The sequence below is a fragment of the Ambystoma mexicanum genome, chromosome 7q, assembly GCF_040938575.1.
Source record: "Ambystoma mexicanum isolate Mex_15411 chromosome 7q, UKY_AmexF1_1, whole genome shotgun sequence".
NCBI classification, from domain to species: Eukaryota; Metazoa; Chordata; class Amphibia; order Caudata; family Ambystomatidae; genus Ambystoma; species Ambystoma mexicanum.
Window position 1 is genome coordinate 988,966,694 of NC_090941.1, and position 21,482 is coordinate 988,988,175.

Here is a 21,482-nt window from a genome sequence, read left to right on the forward strand (position 1 = left end):
TTTCTTGAGGTATGATTTTGGTTCCAGGCGGATTTCGTTGCTTGACCTGGGGAGTCTTGTTGGCTTGTAGATTGTTATTTTCTTTTGAAGGAATTCTGCTCCTTGTCCACTGATTGAGCTGTGCGTTATGCACATTGTGTTGAAGGTGATGCAATGTTTTACTGGAAGCCAGTGTAGTGTTTTTAGAGCAGGAGTAATGTGTTCTCTTGCTGATAGTTTGAGTAGTCTGGCTGTTGCATTTTGGATCCGTTGTAGTTTCTTCAGGAGGTATTCTGTTATTCTGAGGTAGAGGCTGTTTGCATAGTCGATTCTTGACATGATAAGGGCGATGATGGTGAGTGTTTTGTGTGTGAAGGAGAGGAAAGGTAGGATTCTTCTTGCCGTGTGGAGGAGGAAAAAGCATTTTGTGACTGTTGCATTTATTTGTGATTCTAAGGTTAGGGTGTTGTCCATCAGGACCCCCAGATTTTTTACTACCTTAGATGATGGTGGTGGTGGGGTTCCGATTTCCATTGGCCACGGGATGGCGGTTTCGTTCTCTTGGTCTTTGGATAAGATCATGATTTCTTGTCTTTGCTGGGTTGATTTTCAGGTTGTTGGCAGTCATCCAGTTTTAGACTTCGTTTAGACACTCGATTAGGGTTGAATGATCAGCATGGGCGTCATTGATTTTGTAGATTTCATTATCATCTGCGTAGTTGTAGCATGTGATGATGTACTTTTTGAAGATTCTGATAACCATAGTCTGGTAGATGTTGAAGTAAAGTGGTGATAGTGAGGATCCTTGTGGCACTCCAGTCGTTAGCTCTCTTGAGTGGATTTGAAGGGTTAAATCCATACGTATTCTGTTCTGTCTGCTAGGAATGATTTAGTTCAGGAGAAGTGCTGTGTCTGTTATGCCTGTCTTCTAGTCTTTTGGTTAGGGTGTCATGGCTAACTGTGTCGAAGGCTGCGGCGAGGTCGAGTAGAATAAGGGCTGAGGTTCTGTTTGAGTCTGCGTTAGTTTTTAGGTCGCCCAGAGGGAGAGTAGTGCTGTTTCCGTTCCTCTTGCGGGTCTGAAACCGACTTGAGCTTGGGCTAGCAGGTGGTGTTTCTCTACGTGGTTTTGGGTTCGTTTATATATGTAGGTTTCCAGGAGTTTTGCCGGGTGGGGAATGTGTGAAATCTGCCTGTAGTTGGAGGTCTTCTACGTCGCCACTTGTGTTTTTCAGAAGTGGTTTGATATATGCTGATTTGAAGGTCCTCGGTACAGTTCCTGTTGCTAGCGATAGGTTCAGAAGGTTTCTGTAGTATTCTGCTGGCGTTCCGTGTACGAGGATTGATTTGTAGATTTCCGGGGGTCAGGGATCCATGGGCGATCCAGCTTTCTTGCTGCGTTTTACCAGCATTGCGAATGCCTCTGCTGATATTTCAGCAAAGTTTTGGAGTTTGTGCTGAGGTTCTGAGACAGGTTCGCTTGGTAGTATGTTGTGGTCGGTTGGTATGTTTTGTATGGTTTGTCGGATGTCATTGATTTTTTGATTTTTTTTTAAGTGATCTGCCAGGTCGTTGTATAGTTTCTCTGAGGGGTTTGGGGAGTTGTCACAGCCCGGTGGGTTTCTCATCTCTTTAATTATGTTTAACATTTCTTTGAGTGTTGGTGGCATTGGTGATTCTATCATCATAAGGCCTTCTCTTCGCCTTTTGAATTTCCTCCTTGTATGCGCGTATTTGTCTCTGGAACAGTGTTTTTTTTGTCTCGGTTTCCTCCATTCCAGCTCCATCTTTTTGTTTTCGTTTTTCATGGTGCTTAATAGTGGGGTGAACCATTTTGCCATGGCTATTTTTTTGATGAGGTGAATGGTTTTTCTGGGGAGATCTTGTCAATTGTGTCTGCAATCCATTTGTGTAGTAGCTCCGCTTTCCCGTCTAGGTCAGCTAGCTCTAGTTCCGTAGTTGAGGGTTTGGTTAACTCCAGTTGTTCGAATAGGTTGCTTTCTTTGACGTGTTTCCAGTTTCTTTTTGTGGTGGTTGTGAGTTTAGCAGGTTGGATGCAGATATGAGTAGGCAGAGTGACCACGAATGGGATGATGAGATGGTCGCTCCACAGTATTTGTATCGGCGGTGCCATGGTGATGAGTTTTTCCTTGGTGAAAATTGCATCGAGGGTGTGTCCTGCCGAGTGTGTTGCCCCTTTGACTAGTTGTCGTAGTTTCATGTTGGTGAGTTATTCAATCAGTGAGTTTTGGGAGTTGGCGAGACTGTCTTCAAACCAGATGTTGAAGTCCCCCAGGATGATTAAGTGTTCGTGGTTGATGGCTATGTTGGTGATGGCTTCTGTGAAGTTATCGAAGGTTGCATCATATGTCGGTGGTCTGTATACCAGGATGAATGTGACTTGGTTTTTGGGTTTGCTGTTAGGCGTATTACCATGGTTTCGCAGTTGAGGATGTTAAGCGGTTCATCTGTTTTTATTTTCAGGTGTCGTTTGAATGCTATTGCGATGCCGCCTCCTTTTTTGTTTTTCCTGTTTATTTGAAGGCATTTTAAGTCGGTTGGAAGGCAGCTTTGGAGTGTCATTTTGTAGTTGTCGTCCAGCCATGTTTCTGTGATGAACAGGATGTCAATGTCGTCATCAAGTAGGTCGAAGATCTCTGTTGAATGTTTTGACATGGATCTTGCGTTTATAACATTGCAGGGGAGTTTGGAGGTGTTGCTTTGCTTGGACTTTCTTGTAGAGGTAGTCTTCTGATCAGTGTTTTGGTTTCCTTCCTGGTCGATCTTTTGCTGGAGGTGTAGGTTTTGGGGTGTCAGCTTCTTCGAAGATTTCTTCTAGGTTCTGCCTTGAGTTTTTGTTTTCATCAGGTACTTCTTCCATGGGTTGGGTGTGTCGATTGGAAGTTCTTCTTGCTTTGGTGATGTAGGTGTTTTCGCATCGGTTGCGTTTGTTGTTTCTTGTGTTGTTCATCCTTCTTCTGCGCGTTTGTGTTGGGTAGTTTGATGTTGCTGCTTCTAGCGTTGGGTTGCTCTGGTGACCAGTTGTCAGCGAGGTAAGGGGTTAAGTAGAGGGATTTGTCTCTTCTCTCAGTGTTGGTTCGATTCTTGTTCCCGAATGCGGGGTTGCGTTCTGTAGTTGTGGTTCTTTGTTGCTGTTCGGGAGTGTTTGTTGCTTCTTCTCTTTTTCTTTCCCTCGGAATGGGTCGTTTGCGCGCCATTATAAGAGGTTTAGTCTTGGTTTACTGATGCCCAGTTCGTTCTGCTTCGGTCTGGTTGTCTTGTGGTATAGTAATGGGTGTGGAGGGCTGTCCGCTAACAGTTAGGGCTCTGTCTGTGGGTGATATTTCCAGCTAGTGTTGCCGACTCGTTCGGTTGCTGTCTTGAGGGGTAGGAGAGGTGGTTAGGGGTTATATATTAGGTGTTCTCAGTGGCTCTTTTTAGTGTCCGTCTCCCTATCCGTGGTTCACTGCAGTGAGCGAGCAGTGTGGGCTTAAGGAGGGTATCTACTTAGTTGAAGGGTGGTTTGGAGGGGCGCAGCTAGGACATACGCCTTATGAGGCGTGAGTCTCTAATCGAGGTGTCACTCCACAGTATTCACTGGTGGGTTCTGTCTCACTTTAGGGGTGAGATTAGTCAGCGGGATTTGAGAAGCCTGTCTAGAGGTCTGTAAATGAGATCTGAATATCGTACTGAGCAGTCTAGAGAACCCCTAATAAGCCTGAGACACCTGGATATGGGAGAGAGGCCTATCTATGCAATCTCCATATCATACAATGTAATTTCGGAGACAGAACCCCTGCTAAATTTGAGAGACCTCTCTCCCACTATACAGGTCTATCAATGCAATCTAGATATCATACAATTCAATTTGGAGATAGAACCCCTGCTAAAAATCGAGAGACCTGTATAGTGGGAGAGAGGCCTATCAATGCAATCTAGATATCATTGAATACAATTTCAGAGACAGAACCCCTATTAGATTTGAGAGACCTGTATAGTGGGAGAGAGGCCTATCAATGCAATCTAGATATCATTGAATGCAATTTCGGAGACAGAACCCCTATTAGATTTGAGAGACCTGTATAGTGGGAGAGAGGCCTATAAATTCTGTCTAGATACCACACAATCCAATTCTGAACCGGAGAGACCTGTATAGTGGGAGAGAGGCCTATCAATGCAATCTGGATATCATACAATGCAATTTGGAGACAGAACCCCTGCTATAGTGGGAGAGAGGCCTATCAATGCATCTAGATATCATACAATGCAATTTGGAGATAGAACCCCTGCAATAGTGGGAGAGAGGCCTATCAATGCAATCTAGGTATCATGCAATGCACTCTGGACACAATAAACCCTACTAGATTTGAGAGACCTGTATAGGTCTATATAGAGGCGGGGAGGTCTCTGTCTAGCCGGTCAGATAGGTACAATATTAAATACTGATTGAATTTCTCTAAGTTGAGGGTGGGGCGAGATATACAGTGGAGAATAATTAGCTTGTTTATTGTGGGTTTGGTAAGTGGCTCGGATTCTAGGGTAGGGAAGTTGCTCTACTCCTGACCCAGGCCACTCCTACCTTAATGGTCCTTGTAGGTTGATAGATCGCCACTGCCGCCTCTGCTGGAGTCGCCTCTGCTGGAGTCGCCTCTGCTGGAGTCGCCTCTGCTGGAGCCGCCCTTGGCCTTAGGACCCTTAGTCGCAGGGCTGCACGGGCAGAGGGCTGCCCTCGGTGGACCGGTAATGAAAGCCGAGAGGACCAATGAGAACGGGGGGGGGGGAGGAGATTCAGGAAGAGGGTGCGGCTTGGGAGCGGGGTCTACACGGGGCCTCGGGGTCAAGACATAATAAACAAAAACCAAAAGCAGCCACAGCACACAGGGGCAACACTCACCTTGCTCCGATGGAACTTGAGCTGGTGAGCGTTGCTCTGTGGCTGCACTCGAGACAACACGGTCCATGGACCAATGGGAGCAAGGGGGGGGGGCGGGAGGGAATGAGATTCAGGAAGTGGGAGCGTGGTCTAACACAGGGCCTCGGGGTCTAGACAATAAACAAAAGCAGCCGCAGCACAGGAAGTTGAGGAATGAACTCCTCAAATTCAGATAGACCTTTCCACATTTGCCACCGCTAAAATGAGCTCTGCATTCGCCTGACGCAACTGCAGGGCTGAATTAGCAAAGATCTTTTCCCCTCAAGGAGTCAATCAACTTGTCCTCCTTGGCCAGAAGCTGGGGCACCGCTGTAGAAGACGCAGAAGCCGGTCTGGTTTGTAGCGTGGCAGCCGCCACCACTGTGGAGGAAGGGAGCGGGCAAGACGCAAAGGCTACCTCTTCTGAAGTGTGAAGCCTATAACGAGCATCAATCCTCTTGTTAACGTGAAGTCCAGAGTGTGGTTTATCCCAGACCTTTCGGACCTGGGCCAAAACGTCCCTCTGGAGGAACAAGCCAGTACGCTCCTGAGGAGCGAAGGTGAACACCCCAGAAAGCACCCCCTTTTGGGGAGCGGGTGTCCAGTACCCAGTCATGGAACGCTCTAACAGAGCGGGGCTAGTCCGCGATTTCCTGATCCTCTTGCTTGTCATCCAACGCATCCGGATCGACCTGTGGCACATTGGGCTTTGTGGAAGACTGGTCTATTGGAGACAAGGGAGATGGGGGAGATGGGGGAGGGAGGGACAGGGGGGGGGGTGAGGGCTGGAGGTGGGCCAATCAGTAGAGGTGGGACAGCTGCCGGAACAACCGGCGCTACGTTTGGAACCGTAGGCACTGGAGGGCATATTTCCCTAAAAAGACCTGAAATTTTCCAAAAAAAGCATCTTCCGCCGAAGGCTTAGGCATTGGAGTGGGCAGAGGCTGCTCATGAGACGGATAGCTCCAAAGCCATAAGGGAGATGGCTGCCAAGAAGGGCCTTCTCCAACTGGATCAACATAGATCAAGGGAGCAGATGTAGCATGAAGCGAGACTGTGTGGTAATAGCATCCAAGCATTTCAGTCAAACTGGACGAAAAGGATTTGCACAAGGAAGACCATGTTCACCTGAAAGCACGCCCCCAGCATCTGATGGCGTAGGTGTGAGGGAGGAACCCAAAATGGCTGCCGTAGTTCGTGCGGGAACGGGCACCATTTTGTCAGCGTCTGAGAACTGCGTCACATGTGTGAGGCAGGTGTCTCCACAGACGGGTCAGGGGCCTTGACACAAGGAACTTCGGCAGAGCCGGTACTGTGTGGCCTAGGATGTTTCTGAGACATGCTATTAGCCAAATTAGCCTCTAGAAGAGGAACCTCGGCAGAGCCAGTAACAGAGGAATTACGGTCAGCGATCTCACTCTGTGCCCCCTCAACAGAACCGGTATCACCGCACAGACAAGACCTTAACAGGTCTCTCAGTTCTGTCGGTAATGGCTCACTCAAGAGGGGCCTCGAACCTTGGTTTGGTACAGAATGCCTCTACAGAGGCCTCAGGGCACGCCCCGGTGTCTGTATGGGAAGCCCCAGACAAGGAGACCTCGAAGCAAGCTCCGGTACCCACCGTCTCAGAACTGGGCCGTCGATTAGCACCCACAGGAGGGGCCTCTGATTGTAATCCGGTGCAGGGAGGCCCCTTACGGAAGCCCTCGGAGAAAACTCCAGTACCTTTTTTAGGCCTGGAAGGCCCTCAGCGGAAACCCCGGTAATAGAGTTTATAAAGCCCCTCCCGGACCGGAACACCCTAGGAAGGAGTCCACCGGTCGGGGTGCCCTAAAAATTAAAGAATTTACCAGGCATCTCTTCTTCTCGCAGATGAAACTCTGAAAATGCGGAGGAGGAATGCGCAAATAAATCCTCCCACTGCTCCAGACGACGTTGAAGTGCACGGACCGAAAGGGAATCGGAGTAGAAACACAAGTCCCACCGGTGATCCGGACCCAAACACTATAAAGAAAGAGGATAGGGATCCACCCTAGCGAAGCGTCGCTCGCACGAAGAACAAGTAGGAAATTCTAAACTAACCAGCATAGACAGACTACTACGCGACTGCAAAACTGGAGCAAGAGAAGGACACTGGAAGGAAATCTTCCAAAGATGCAAGTCCATCCAGTCACAACCACGCTGAGAAAAAGGACTGATGGGCAATGCGCAGGGCGGAACTAAGGAGAGCGGGGTCACAACAACGTGCGGTACCCCGCGTAAAAAGAGGACACATTTTTCGAAAATGTGATGCTTTTTACAAAAGTGCTCCAGTCCCTTCCCACAGGAAGGGATGTCCCATAAGTATGGAGGAAAGGGGACAGGACAGGAGTATTTGAACACTTATACAGTTCTTATCAAAAAGTAAAAAAATACTCTCCCCTTCCTTCCCGGAAAGAATGCAGCCTGTGCTCAAAATAGACTACAGGCATTGCTGTGGTGCACTGCTAGCTCTGGCAGGCCAGCACGTAACTTAGCTGTTTCCTGTCCTGTCATACAATGCTGAATTATGTTAAAACAGTTTTAAGGAGAATTACTGGACCAGATAAAATACAATTATATTGAGTGGAGTGTGGAGAGTATGGCGGGAAGGTGTATTTATAAATAAATGTTCATAATATGGAAAATTATGCTAAACCGGAGCTACAATGTATTTTTGCATAGGCTAGCATTATGTTAAGTAGCCTGTCCCAAATGGGAACCCGGCCATGCAAGAAGGAAGACTGCAGCTCCCTTGTAAAGAAGAAAGACAGTTTTGGATGACCTATGCCAGTATCCAGTAACCAAGTTGAACAGTATATAAAGGCGCCTGCTTGCCATCAGCCTGGAGGAGCCGGCCACAGAAAGACAGACTGCTAGTTGGGATACGGGGGGCAGAGTCATTTTACCCCACCCTCATTTCTGTACAGATTTAATTGTTATCCTTGCAAGATGACTCATCTCTCATATGTAGCATATAAAGGTCAGTTGTGACAAAGAGGTCATGACTGACTCACTCACAGGCCCAAACCAAAATGTTGATCGAGACGCATTGGAAATGCAGAAAAGATCAACAGTTACATTGTATTAGTTGTAAGTTGGTATTTGTTTTGCAAGCATCTGAAAGACTTTCATATCTTCAACTTCACACCACTGGATTACAAACATGTCTGTTAAACGCACTGGCGCGCAAGACATCTAAATTTGAAGATTTAGGTCTACATATCCCACCCAAAACCAGAATCCCATTGCCTTGTGGTACACTGGACATTAAGGCAACTTGCTCTGTTGGGAGGATGACTTGGATACTGCGACATTGGAATACTGTGACATCAGTAGTTTCATGGTTTAACATGTAGATGTATGCATCAGCGCCTAGTTGCCTTTGGGATTTGAGCGCTTTATAAATGAATACAAATAAATAAATGCATGTACTAGGTTTATAACACGCTCCAACAAACGCACCAACATGTCGCAACTGACGGGGCATCAAGGCACAGAATAGAGCATATACATGCAGAGTTCAGATACAGAGCAAACATGGAAAATTACCTTGGAAAAATCTATGTTTTCAAAGCTTTCCTAAAGGCCAGATCTTCCAACAAATGACAAGGTGGAGGCAAGGCATTCAATAACTTGGCAGTCTGCATAGAAATGGAATGTCCGGCCCACTTTTGAAGTCTAAATCCAGTGACTGTCAGTAGACCAGCAGAAGCCGATTTAAGACGGCGGTCAGGAACTTTGCGTCTCAAGTGCCTCGACAAAAAGGGATGCCCTTTTAATGATAGGCCTTATGAACCAGACAAAAGGCTTTACATTCGATATGCTTTGCAATGCTGGAGAGAGATAATCAGATCATTTCAAACTAAAGAATCCTGTCTGGCGCACTCTGGATAAACTAAAGTTTTATTTAACCTTTTTTAGGAAGGTGCCAGTAGACCGAATTACAATAGTGTAACCGAATAGTCAAGAACGTATTCATCAATTGCACCTTTGAAAAGATTTCTAGACTACTTTGGCCTTTCCTTCAGACGTTTCTGCTGAAAAAAACAGCTGCTTGTTAGCTTGAGCTCAGATTAGAGTAGTCATGTAGAGATCCGACTCCAAATGCCTAGGGTTGCATGCCGATTTGGTTGGTTCTTGACAGGGGTCAAATAAGGCCGGTCAATGGACAATCACCAAATCTGCTCTCTATTTCCAATTAATGGCACCAATTCAGCGGATTAAGTTTGTCCTGCTGTATTTGAACAGATTAACATATCGGTTTTCTGGCTGTTTAACTGCAAACAATTGGGAGTCCATCCAGCTTTTCTCCATATCTGATTCCTCTGGATTAACCGGAAGAATCAGCAGTTTCTCATCAGCATACATGAAAAAAAAACTATACCTGCCATATGAATTAGTTCAGCCAAGTGTGTGTATATACATACATCATACATATACATATAGATCCACTTGTTTTGCTGACAGGAGTTTTTTCTACAGAATTGTTACAGAAAGAAATCCATCAAAAAAATGTTTCCCTCTTACCTATATTTGTATACCTCTCCCAACCCCCTCACTAGCCTCTTTCTCCCCTTACTCCCTCTATATTTTCGTTAATTCTTTCAGCACACATTGCACCAAATAAATTCCTGTCGGCAAAACCTGAAGAACCCCAAAGTGATGGGTTTCTGAGAGGAGAAAAAAGATGGCAAGGACACAATTGGGCTTGGCTTGTAAGAAGCATTCCAGCCATCTCCAGGCACTACTTCTAATACCAATCTTATACACCCTGTCCAATAAGATTTTATGGTCCACGATATCAAAAGCTGCAATACAATAATACTAAGGCACCAGATTTCCCACTGTCCATCCAGCATCCAAGAGCATAAAGTAGAGACTTTTGATCAGGTCAGAAGCTTGCCTGTAATTCCAGCCAACCAGAGGTATACGCAAACTGTTGCAGCTGACAGGTTACCTCTGCTTCCTCTGGATGAAGAAAGACACTTCTGTATGTACACCGCATAAAGGAAAGGTGCACAAGCTGCTCTTTAGATGGTACACCTCACCCTGGTCTGCTTCAATAAGATACATCCCAACACTTCCCTTTTGTTGGTAATATCTTTTGACGTGGGGACTAATATTTCACAAACAGTGGAATTGCTGCAGGATTCAAACTTACTGAGGTAAAATAATTTAGAACCTCATACACCATAGTCCGGCATTAATGAGAGGCACAATGTCAGGATAATTTAGCTAATACAAATAAATGGTAGAGTATTGGATCAACACAACTATAGGCGGATTTACAAATGTCATATGTTCTGTTGAGATCATGCTATTGTTACCCATGATATCATATGGCATTTGTAACGCGCCTATACACAAGTGTTTCAAGGCGCGACGGGGCAGGGAGGGGGGAACAAGGGGAGACAGACAACGATCCTACTAGGCCAGGTGTCATTCAGATCGCGCAAGTGCATGGGTAGGGGGGACCGGAAAAGTGCAAGGGGAAAGGGAGAGGGGAAAGTGCAGTACAGGGTTAGTAACGAACAAGATAAATAATAAGGGCCAGCTGGTGGCAAGTGCAAGATAAGTGCAGACAAGTGCAGGGAGGAGGGGCTGTAGGGATACAGAGTCCCGCAGTGCAGGGGTTGCCAGGAAGGCAGTGCAGGGGAGAGTGGCTGGGCCAAGGACCGAGATTGGTGAGTGGCCCAGTTGCTGATTCAGTACAGTTTCAGTGATTTTAGCAGGGGAGAGAAAGCAGAAGCAAAGAGGAAGGTTTTGAGGTGCTTTCGGAACCGGAGATGGTTCTCCTCAAGTTTCAGGGAGGCAGGAAGGCTGTTCCAGAGGGAGGCCCCTGCTGCGGAGAGAGATCTCCCCCCAACTCGTTGCTTGGAGAAGCGGCTGACCCTGAGGGAGTTGGAGGCGGATGAATGAAGTGCTCGAGAAGGAAGATATTTAGGAAGGGAGAGCTGAAGGTATTTTGGCCCCAGGCCCCAGAAGGCCTTGTGGACAATGCAGAGGGTTTTGAACTTAATCCTCACAGCCACAGGGAGCCAGTGTAGCGATTTCAGTCCTGGAGAGATACGGTCCCAGGGCTTGAGGCCAAGGACAAGTCTCACAGTCCTGTTCTGGATGAGTTGCAGAGGGCGGAGAGTAGAGGCAGGCAGATTTATGTAGAGGCTGTTACAGTAGTCCAGCTTCGAGAGAACCAGGGCTCTGGAGACAGTGAGCTTCTGGGGGAAGGAGAGGAAAGGAAGGATACCTCTGAGGAGGTGCAGCTGGTAGTGTGACTTCTTAGAAACGTCAGAAATGTGAGGGGAGAAGGAGAGTGTGGAGTCGAAGATGACCCCGAGGTTTTTTGCCGTGCAGGTAGGAGCAGGAAGAGGGCCAAGAGAGGCCGGCCAGAGAGCAGCAGGGAAGGAGGGAGTGGGTGTGCCGATGAGTAGAATCTTGGTCTTACTGGCATTAAGGCAGAGGTCGTTGGCGGCACACCATTCCTGGATAGCAGAAAGACAGTCAGAAATGAGGGAAGGAGAAGAGGAGGCCGAGGGTAGCCTGAAAATGAGCTGGGTATCATCCGCATAGCACTGAAAGTTGGGGCAGAGAGCAGCGATGCGGTGGGCGAGAAGTGCCAGATACTGGTTGAACAGCCAGGGAGAGAGGCTAGAACCCTGGGGGACACCACAGGTAGAGAAAAAGATGTCAGACAGGAAAGACCCCAGTTGGACCTGGGAGGGTCGATTTGAGAGGAAAGAGGTCAGCCATGCCAGAGCCTGACCAGTGATACCCAGGTTATCACGGAGACGGTTGAGCAGGATGGTATGGTGACAGTATCAAAGGCAGAAGAGAGATCAAGCAAAATGAGAACACAAGGAATGTTCGAGTCAAGGTTCGAGAGCAGGTCCTCACGGATGTTCAGGAGAGCAGTTTCCGTGCTTCTGGCAGCTCTGAAACCAGACTAAGTAACTGGTCCAATGAGGTTTCTATTTTCAGTCTCCCTAATATGCCAAATATGCAGAGAACAAAAAGGACTGGCGTGCCCCATTGTCATAAATCCCCCAATCCCATGTCATAAGATGTAACCTTTTCCCTACACACCAGCAGATCATATTACATAAGATCAGTTTAGAGGAGCTTACACATTTTGTTTAATTCCAGTTCTCAAATCAGTAAATCAAAATGATTGTGAAATATGTTTTCAGCAACCAACATATGGGACATTCATCTAAAATGATTACTTACCAAACAAAGTTATCTCTTCAGAATCCGCATTTGAAAACATGATGGCCATAGGAAGTCTAGCAGAGTATTAGATCGAGATGATTCTTGTGTTATTACAAAAAAGGCAAACAAGTGGGTGGAAAAGGCAAAGACAAAAGCTGTGAAGGACACAAAGCATAGTTCAGCTAATTGTCCATACATGAATAACCAAAAGGTCTAGACGGGTTGCTACTACTGGCATTTTCATAAATTGCAGAAAGATGGAGAGTACAAATGGGAGCACAATGTACAGCCACGATTTGGTGCCCACCCTAAAGCGCAAGCACTGTCGATGCCAAGGGCCTGTTGGAGAACCCTAGGCATACATGAGAAACTTCAAAAAAAGTAAGTCACCTGGGGCTAGGGAGGAGTGAATCGGTTTAAGGATAATCCTGAACTTTCCACTATGAAAAAGGAAGTTAAAGCATGAGTGCCAAAATAGTACCCAGAGCAGGCTGGTTTTCCTTTAGCATCACGAAGAATCCGAACAGTGGTGTGGACCCCTGATGCAGGAAAGGAGAATAAAGGAGGGGAGCGAGGAAGCAGGAAACTCACCTTTCCCACCACTAACTGGATTCAAGGGTCCACAGACCAACTGGCCAAAGAAGTAGACGCTCTTGAATCCTGCACTCTACAGGATAGGAGTGAATGGAGAGGTTAAAGCCCTTAATTGGGCTTTGGCCAGGGAAGGAGCGAGAGTAGAAATCCTACGAGTCTGGTGGCTGTTACTTGAGCCGCTGGGCACTGGGTGGGCAAGCATTTTGTTTAGCAATCTACCTCGGAAGCCTCAGAATCCACAGTACCTCCAAATCTCTGTTGCAGTGCAGAACATGTTTTGCAAGGGTGCTTTGGGTGAAGGTCTTTTTTGGTCAACTTCGTTAATAGATGATGGAACAAGTCTTACCCATCAGAGGAAAGTGCTCTGTCTGCAGGTTCTCTCTCTCCTGGCCACTCTCTTACCGTGGCTACTATCTATCGCCCACCTGGTAAGATCACCTTCCTCGCTGAGTGAGCAGACCTCTCCTCCTCCTTCCTGGCCTCGACCACTCAATTCTTCCTTCTTGGAGACTAACATCCACCTGGATGCTTCCTGTCCCTCCTCTGGACTCTTTCGCGACCTCTGCAACTCTCTTTCTATTCTCCCCTCTGGCCCGACTCACTCTGCAGGGCACACTCTGGATGTTCTGATCTCCTCAAATCTCTCCCTCTCTGGCTGACTCACATCCTGATACAGCCCTCTCCATGCTCCACTCTTCTATCTGATACTCTTGATGTTCTTGCCCCAGTCATGAGGATCTGCTTGAAGCCAAAGCCAAGTGCAACTCCTGGTATGACTCTGACCCCGTCACCCTTCGACCCAAGTGCACCGTGGCAGAGAGGAAATGGCTAGCTTCCTGCGCATCCTATGACAAACTGTTCTGCCGCCTGCTTTTTTTTTCTATCTCTCTCTCTCCCCCCCTCTCTCTCCCTCCCTCCATTCCTCTTTGCTTCTACCTTCTCTCTTCCTCTCCCCTGCTTATCAAAGGCAGGATTTTTGTGACCAAATAGAGGAACAAAGCCGAAGTGTGTGTGAATTTATAATGTAACAGAAGTGTTGTACAATAACCTTTTCATGAACTTTAGGTTATATTGTATTCCTTACAACACATGGCAGCACACTGATGTGCTTCATCGAATGGGAAAGATCTTCCAGTTGGTGATGCAAACAATCAAAGTAGTATTCAGTTTCACAAAATAAACTACCATAAACAACGTTATCAATTAATGGCTGCAAAGTGTTACAAAACTATCTTAAGAGAAAGGAATCGAAAAAGCTATTGTTTAAGTGGAGTTAGAACTAGAAATGTGCTCTGTGCTGGCTAAAACGGCAGACATTGTGATGTTACAACTGTATTAGTACTCAGAGTGGGGGGAGTGGCGGCCTCTCAGCCAATGAGTAGGCTTGGAACGGGGTCCTTACCACACAGTGTAAAACCCAGCTCCAAGCCTGCTCAGAAAGGGGAGGCTGTCATCTTCCCTCGCCGGGAATCAGCATAGTGCGCTTCCCGCACCCCCTTTACTCCCACTTTTCCACATATTTCGTGCTGCCCCCTCCCCTTCCGCACTTAACCTGCTGCAGCCTGGTCCCTCACTGGCACCGGGAACAGGACTGTTCCTGGTGCATCTCTGCCACGTGATTAGCCACCATGGAAAGGGAGATGGGACTACATGTAGGCCCTTCTACCCTTTCCATGGCGGCCATTTATTTTTCTTTTTTCTATTAATCTCAATGGCTGCCATGGAAAGGGACAATGAACTACCCTTTCAGCCTGACCCCTGGCGGCCATTGCTCGAGATGAAAATGCTATTAGTACCCCAACGTGATGCAAGGGACCGTTCCTCAAGGTCTCAATCCACTCTTTCTAGACCACCGCTGAAGGCATCTTCTCTTGATCCTACTGAATTGGGCATTTATCCTATAACTAGTCTACCTTAGTTGATCAAGATCACAGAGAAGGTAGTGCAATAACAATTGACAGACTTCATATAACACATTAATTCTGGCTCAATTTCAGTTTTTTTCACCCCAAACATGGAACTGAAACCACTTGGGCTCTGCATGGGATTATCTATTATAAAAATGCAAAAATATAATATATACTCTGACCAGGGCTATTTGTCCCTATTGGTCATGTTAAATTAGTCCGCCATGTTTGACACAGTGGTCCATTTGATCCTACTTTCAAGGCTGGTAGACATTATTGGGGCCAAAGGCCTCATACTAGAATGATTCTGTAGCTTCCTTTCAGAGAAAACGCAAACTGTGAAACTTGTCCATTTCACCTCTACACACTTCTAAGGTTACCTGTGGTGTTCAGTAGGGTTCTTCAGTCACCCTTCCTCTAACATTTATCTTCTTCCTTTGATGTCCATCTTTCAGAACTTTAATATTGGGTTCCACTCTTATGCTGAGGATACCCAGCTTTACTTTAAACTCTCTGGCCCAGAGGAGACTTTAACCTCCAACTTAACCCTAATACAACTGAGCACATGCTCCTAGGACCGACACACGGACGACTTGTCATGTCAACCTACACTGCCACCTATTTGTCCTTTCAATCACATTTGCCAAGAAGATTAAAAACCTGGGAACCTGACTTTAGGCTTACGAAGTAGTCAAATCAGTACTTTTCCCCACTTCTAATCTTAGACTATCTTTGCATTGGCTCCAGCAATGCAACGATAGTCTAAAGGAGCATCCTTTAGACTATCACCACCTTCCACACCCCCCTAGCCTCATGGAAAGGAGCCCCTTTCCATGAAGCTAGGGAGGTGTGGAAACTAACCATTAGTCCCACTAGGGGTGGCAACATGAAGGAGGACCTCCTGGGGACAAGCAGGTTAGTCCGGGACACTGACCTTTTAAGCCCCCACTGACCACAAGGTAACAACCCCCAAACCTTCTCTTCCTATGATGTAGTCTGAAACCATATGTCATTGTAAATTGTCGAACTCCCAGCTATTTAAACCAACTTTGTTCTGTTCTGAATCCAGAAGGTAAATCCGGAGAGAGGACGCAGTTGGAGACCGTGAGGTTGAAACTGGGCTTCAGGAGACTGCAGCGAGGCAGCTCTCCTGAGCAGCAGACGCTAACAACAGACACCCGAGAAGTGTCTTGCGAGGAAGTTGGAAGCCAGCACCCTTGAAGTGGAGAAACAGAGGTGGTGGCGTAACCTTTAGTGGGTGGACCGCGCGGTCCCAGAATTGTGCCGAGACTGCCTACTATAGGCCTACAATGGAGCCACGTAGGCAAACGTAAGAAACTGTGGTAGAGGCGTGACCTCTAACTGGTGGACCATCTGGTCCGGAACATATGCTGAGACCGCCTACAGCAGTTGGCCACAAAAACAAGCAGGATTACGAAGAGAAGAACATGGACGAACGATCCCGTGGCCCCTAATGAAACCGGCGAAGCATTCCCTGAGAGAAGGTAATGGGAATAAAGATAAGTCTGGGAGGGGGGCCGGGAAAATGTGAGACTGGAAATTTTAAGTATAAGAGGAAGCAGTGGAGGCAGTTCCCTGGCGGTTCCACAAGAAAGGTGCTGGAAAGTCAAGGAGCCTCTTCATCGTCCCAGAGGGGCCTAGTTGAAGAAAGAAAATGATGGAAGCCCTTGGAGGAACTACAAGAGCTGTTGAAGTTACAACTGAAATAGCCCTGAGGAGGTTTATAAAGAACTGTGAACAAGCTAGGAGAAGGGAATCATTCTCGTAGCCCCACTGGAGTATTGTGGAACTTGGTTTTTTTTTTCAATCAAGAACGTTGGAACATTGCCACAGGTTGAGACAGCTACAACTTGAGAAACTCAAACCCCAGAGAAGGGAGTCATTCTCCTGGGCTGTAGAAAGACCTTTTCTTAGATGAGGGTTTGTGTTTCAGTAGTAGGGATAGAATAGGAGTTTGGACCAGGAGGATGAACTTTTGATTTGGACTACACCGACTTCCTGACTGCCCAAGTTTCCGTTTGTTTGAGGTAGGGGAAACCACCTTTAGCTATGGTTAAAAAGGTTTAATTTTCATTTAATAAAAGTTGATATCCAAAACTATGCTTCTGTTTGGTCAGACTCCTCATTCCATGCCGCCACACCTGCTTACTAGCCTTTAGGCGAAACCTTCAAACTTTTCTCCCAACTCCAACTGTTTAACTTCATGTCAATTCATCCCTCTGCAATTTCTCTGCCAATATCACTTGTGCACATATGCAATTTGTTTTGCTCGGTACCCTACTTGCGTTTTGCGCTATACAAATAACTCAAGTCAAATAATTTCCCCGACCAGTGCATAGGTTTTGTACACAAGATAATTTACTATGTATCGGAATACATTGCAGAGCTAAAAGGGAACTTACTTATGTGGAGGGGTTTTACCCATTTCATTATAGTGTCTGATATCAAAGTGTAAAGACCGGAGGGGGGCATCTGTACTTCCGCTCTCTATATGGTAGGGGAGAGGGACAGAGGACCCGAGCCAAGATTCTCTATTATTGGTACGTGGTCGAGCAATCAAGGCCTAGCTTCTCAGGAGGTGATGCAGGCTGGTTTCTAAGTATAATGTAGTCCCCAAACCCCCACAAAGGAATGTCCACACACTGTATTGGTTAAAACAGTCTTTATATAATTATTTAAGGTTATGTACACCATCACAATAACTCACTTTGCGCTCAGAAAATCAACAATGGTAAATATATACAGCTCTACAGTGGTAACACAAATATCAGATCTCATTAGAGTGCATCAACTATACTGTCAAAATGTCACACAGATCAATAAAGAGGAAACCAGCAGTAGAGAGAGGAAGGAAAGCAAGATAGTTGAACAACTGGCAGAATACAGGCCCCTACCAACTAGGCACAGTTCTGTGTGGAGATCCCCCCCACGTGGGAAACCTGTTAAGCAAAGATGTATCACAAGCCCAGTCCATATATTGTTCTACGAGTCTTATTTCCTTCTACAATAGTTCTACAAGCCCAATGTACCTGGAATGTAGCGTTCGTCGTCGGGGGAATCGACTGCCCTTCTTGAGTGCCCTCCCTTTAAGGCAGGAGTCACGGGTCGTCGAACGTCCGACGGAGAACAGGTTGAACTACGGCGGTGAAGTGGCAGCTTCTTTCCTAGCGGTGCTCGTTGACGACGGAGCGTTGGTGTCCTGCAAGGAAGAGGCATGCGGGGCACCTCAATGACGATAGTCCTGGACCGCAAAGAGATGAAGAACTGTAGCCCAGCAAGGGTATCGAGTCGTTGGCGTCTCTGTGGTCTTTAGGTGGCGGAAAACCCACCGGCGGATGCTCCTCGGCACGTCGATGGTCGGGCCTTCTCCAGCAGGATAAAGCAGGCAGCGATGCAGACGAAGAGTGTCCTTGGCTCAAATTAAGTTCTTAGGCAAACGGGAGCACGGCCGCACCAGTCGGCGACGGCGCTTCTCTTTGGGATTCAGCGGCAATCCCCGTCTCCGGTCGGCAGCCTGTCGGCGGTCTGTCTACCAGGGAGCTTTGGCAAAGATCAGCTGGTGCACGATGGTCCCTCGTAGCTCGGGAAGAGGGTGCCTTACCAGATCCTCTCTTGGTCAGTTCTTGGAGACACAGCAGCTTTCAGATTGTGAAGGAGAGCAACAGCAATTCTTCTCTTCCAGCAGGGCTTCAAGGTTAAGCTTCAGTTTCACTCCAGTTACTCTTCAGCTTCTGAACACAAATTCTAGCAGTGAAAGGCCCCCAGATATACTAATTGATATCCCATTCGTTCTGCTGGGTCACACTCAGGAAACCAATCGGTCAGAAGGGCATTCATGCAGGCAGGCATCCAATCAGGTGCATAGTGCATTCAGGCCATTCACTCCTCTCCAGGCACTCGCAACAAGTTATGTGTATTGGGACAAGCACCCAGCCATTCAACACTCCACACTGCATTCATACCAGTTTCGGGCAGGGCTGTCTCAGTCATTGTGTCAAACACCAGATACTAGACACCCACAACACAGAATGCGTATTTGTCACGCACTCCATTCACCCAGGTCCCACCCATAGGGTGTACCCACAACATACAGTCACTGGGAAGGCTCCAGCCAGTCTGGCCTGGACTTTACAACACCATATATGGAACTTCCACCTAACAGCCAGTCAGAGGGAAGGGAAAGAGTCAGGACTTCCCAGGACTTTGGGAAAACAAGGTAACAGGCAATAGAAAGCAAGAGGCCCTGGGGGCATCTTGTTTCTTATCAGGAATCAACTGATCCCAATGGCAGGGCCTGGGTATCCCAAAATGGAGGATACTCCGAGCACCTGTCAAATTCAGCATGGAGCTGCCACCAGCCCATACCCTGCTCTGGTGCCCAAAAACATACACTAGGGGCACAGGGTTGTACCCCCACCCTTGGGTGCCATAAGGGTATCCCACAGGTCTGTTCACCAAACCAAAAGAGCTGCACCGCCAGGAGTCCCACATGAATTACTGCTTTGAAAACATGACAGAACACACGATAAAAAGCAGTAAAGGACAAGGATACGGGGACCCTGTCCCTCCGATGCATTTCCAGCATCACACAAAGCGCTTAGCAAAAATAGCAGGTATTTCTTTAGTCAAATTCAATTAAGGGGGGGAAGACTACCAGTGTGAAAAAGCAGTTGTAGAAATTAAGACAAACTGATTGTAAACAAATGGCATTTCATTTTTTTTCCCAACTAAAATGTTAAAAGAAAAGTATATTCAAGATTACCTGCAGATTTAAAAAAAAAACAATTGAAAAAGTGAAAAGGCTTCAAGCAGAGAAACGTTCAAGGGGGTGGTATTTGGGGGCAGCAGACAGAAATTAAGAGGGAAGCTCTGTACAAAGGGATGAGACATAGCAGAAAAAAAGATTGGAGTAAAGCAGCAATAGCATGGTAACACAAAATAATTAAATATGAGAAATGCCATTCTGGTCCCATCTTAATCTAGCTTTGTGCATAATTACACTACTCGATTTGCAAAAATCATTTGTTTCCCAAACATGGCTGTACACATTAAAGCACCATCATCCCCACCCCCCTCTGGAAGATCAAATGAGGCAGTGATTAAACATGCAGCTACAGAAGGGTAATAATTAAAAGTCAAAAAGTCCCTCCACTCACTTGTGATATCATAAACAACAACTGCAACAGTGGAGTCACGAATGTAGCTAGGAATCAAGCTCCTGAACCGCTCTTGACCTGCTGTGTCCCATAATTGCAATCGTACCTAGCAAAGTCAGTCAAAATAATAGCGAGGAGGAGAGGGGGGGAAAAAAAAAAACAAGGTCAACAAACCCAGTAGAATTATACCTACTTGTGATATCGTAAACAACTACAGCCGCAGCAGAATCACGGATGTAACTGGGAATGAGGCTACGGAAACGCTCCTGACCCGCCGTGTCCCAGAGCTGCAACCTTATCTGTGGGACGGGAAATAATGGCACAAACCAAAACAAAAGGAAAAATAATGGCAGAGTACTAACAAAGGCCAAATACATCTTGCATCAAAAAAAGAATGCTAAATTGCCTCATTTACATACTAATGGGAAGTATTTATTTACAATTAAAACTGTTTAACAATAAAAGCTCATTGTTAATTACATAGAATACATTGCCCTTTACTAACTAAATATGTCAAGTGAGATGGTGTGCCACATCTAATGTGGAGACAGAACATCTTTGTGTTAAGTATCAACATCCTGACCCAAATACTCTAAGGAAACAACACTTACCTGTAATGTACTCCCAATTAGAATCTGTAAATCACAATGCGGACACTCAATTTCGACCACAAAACTCATACAGGAGTCTGCCGAAAACCACGTTGGTTCAGGCTGAGGGGGCAACTTTGCAAGTAACCTGCATGAGGACCCAGCATGCTGAAGCGGTTCAAGTAGAACGTCTCTCCCTTATTAAACGTTTTATGCAGGTTTCTGCTCCCATTGCACTACGTATTGTATTAATAGCCAACTTTACTCACTGAACAACCCCTGGGGAGCCTTCAGGAGGAGACTTCAGAACACGAAATAGATATACTCTGCATGTCTTAGGTGAAATATGATTCTCTAAAAACAATGCCACAATAAGACAACATAATCAAAGATGCTTATAAATACAGTAGTAAAAACAGGGTAAGGAAATTTGGCAATGGAGTAGTCACCACCCCCCAACACCAATTATATAGAAAGGAATGCCCTTCAATAACAAGCATTACACTTCTTTTGAACATAGCCATTAAGTTAAATCCCAGACCATTCTCCATATCACCAGGCAACGACTCTCAGTTCATAGACCAACATCTTGAACTGAGTAGAGAGCTCCAAAATTATAACTGGATCCGTTTTAAAACAGTTATACCAATAATTGGATAGCAATATCAATAAACAAGTACTAGGGTGTCTATAGCTGGAGAACAAAGAAAAGAAAAAGACATGTATTGCTACCTGTCTGCCCACAGTGCACTCCAATGGGAGAAAGAAAAACCCCCAATCTATTACTATAGTAAGCGTAGGTTGTCTAAATCACATAATTCGAAAACACTCAATGTATACTTTCAATATTATCAAGCAAAAAACACATTCAAAGAGAAGCATACGTTTGAAAAGGAAAAACAACCTTTTACTTGTATTTTTTAGGATTCAAGAAGAGAAGTAAACAATACTCTGAATAGATATATTTAGGACAGAAGTAACTTATAATTTATGTAACACAGCAAATACACCACTTGTGTTGCCAAGTACACTGTCAAAGTTCAGAAAGACAATTCTTCCTTATAGGAACAACATAAATCACAGTGCAACTCTTTTT

At 46.1% G+C, this 21,482-nt stretch overlaps 1 protein-coding gene across 3 annotated transcripts in view; it reads right to left on the reverse strand.

Annotated features, from left to right (window-relative positions):
* Positions 1 to 21,482, reverse strand: part of RAB6A (RAB6A, member RAS oncogene family) — a 530,104-nt gene that overhangs the window by 98,267 nt on the left and 410,355 nt on the right. For 2 of the 3 annotated variants that reach the window (XM_069640126.1, XM_069640125.1), the window contains exon 4: positions 19,990 to 20,095. In XM_069640126.1, the coding sequence (XP_069496227.1) occupies positions 19,990 to 20,095 (106 nt within the window). Of the gene's footprint in view, positions 1 to 19,796; positions 19,903 to 19,989; positions 20,096 to 21,482 lie in introns of all 3 variants that reach the window. The other variant, XM_069640124.1, reaches the window with a different exon arrangement.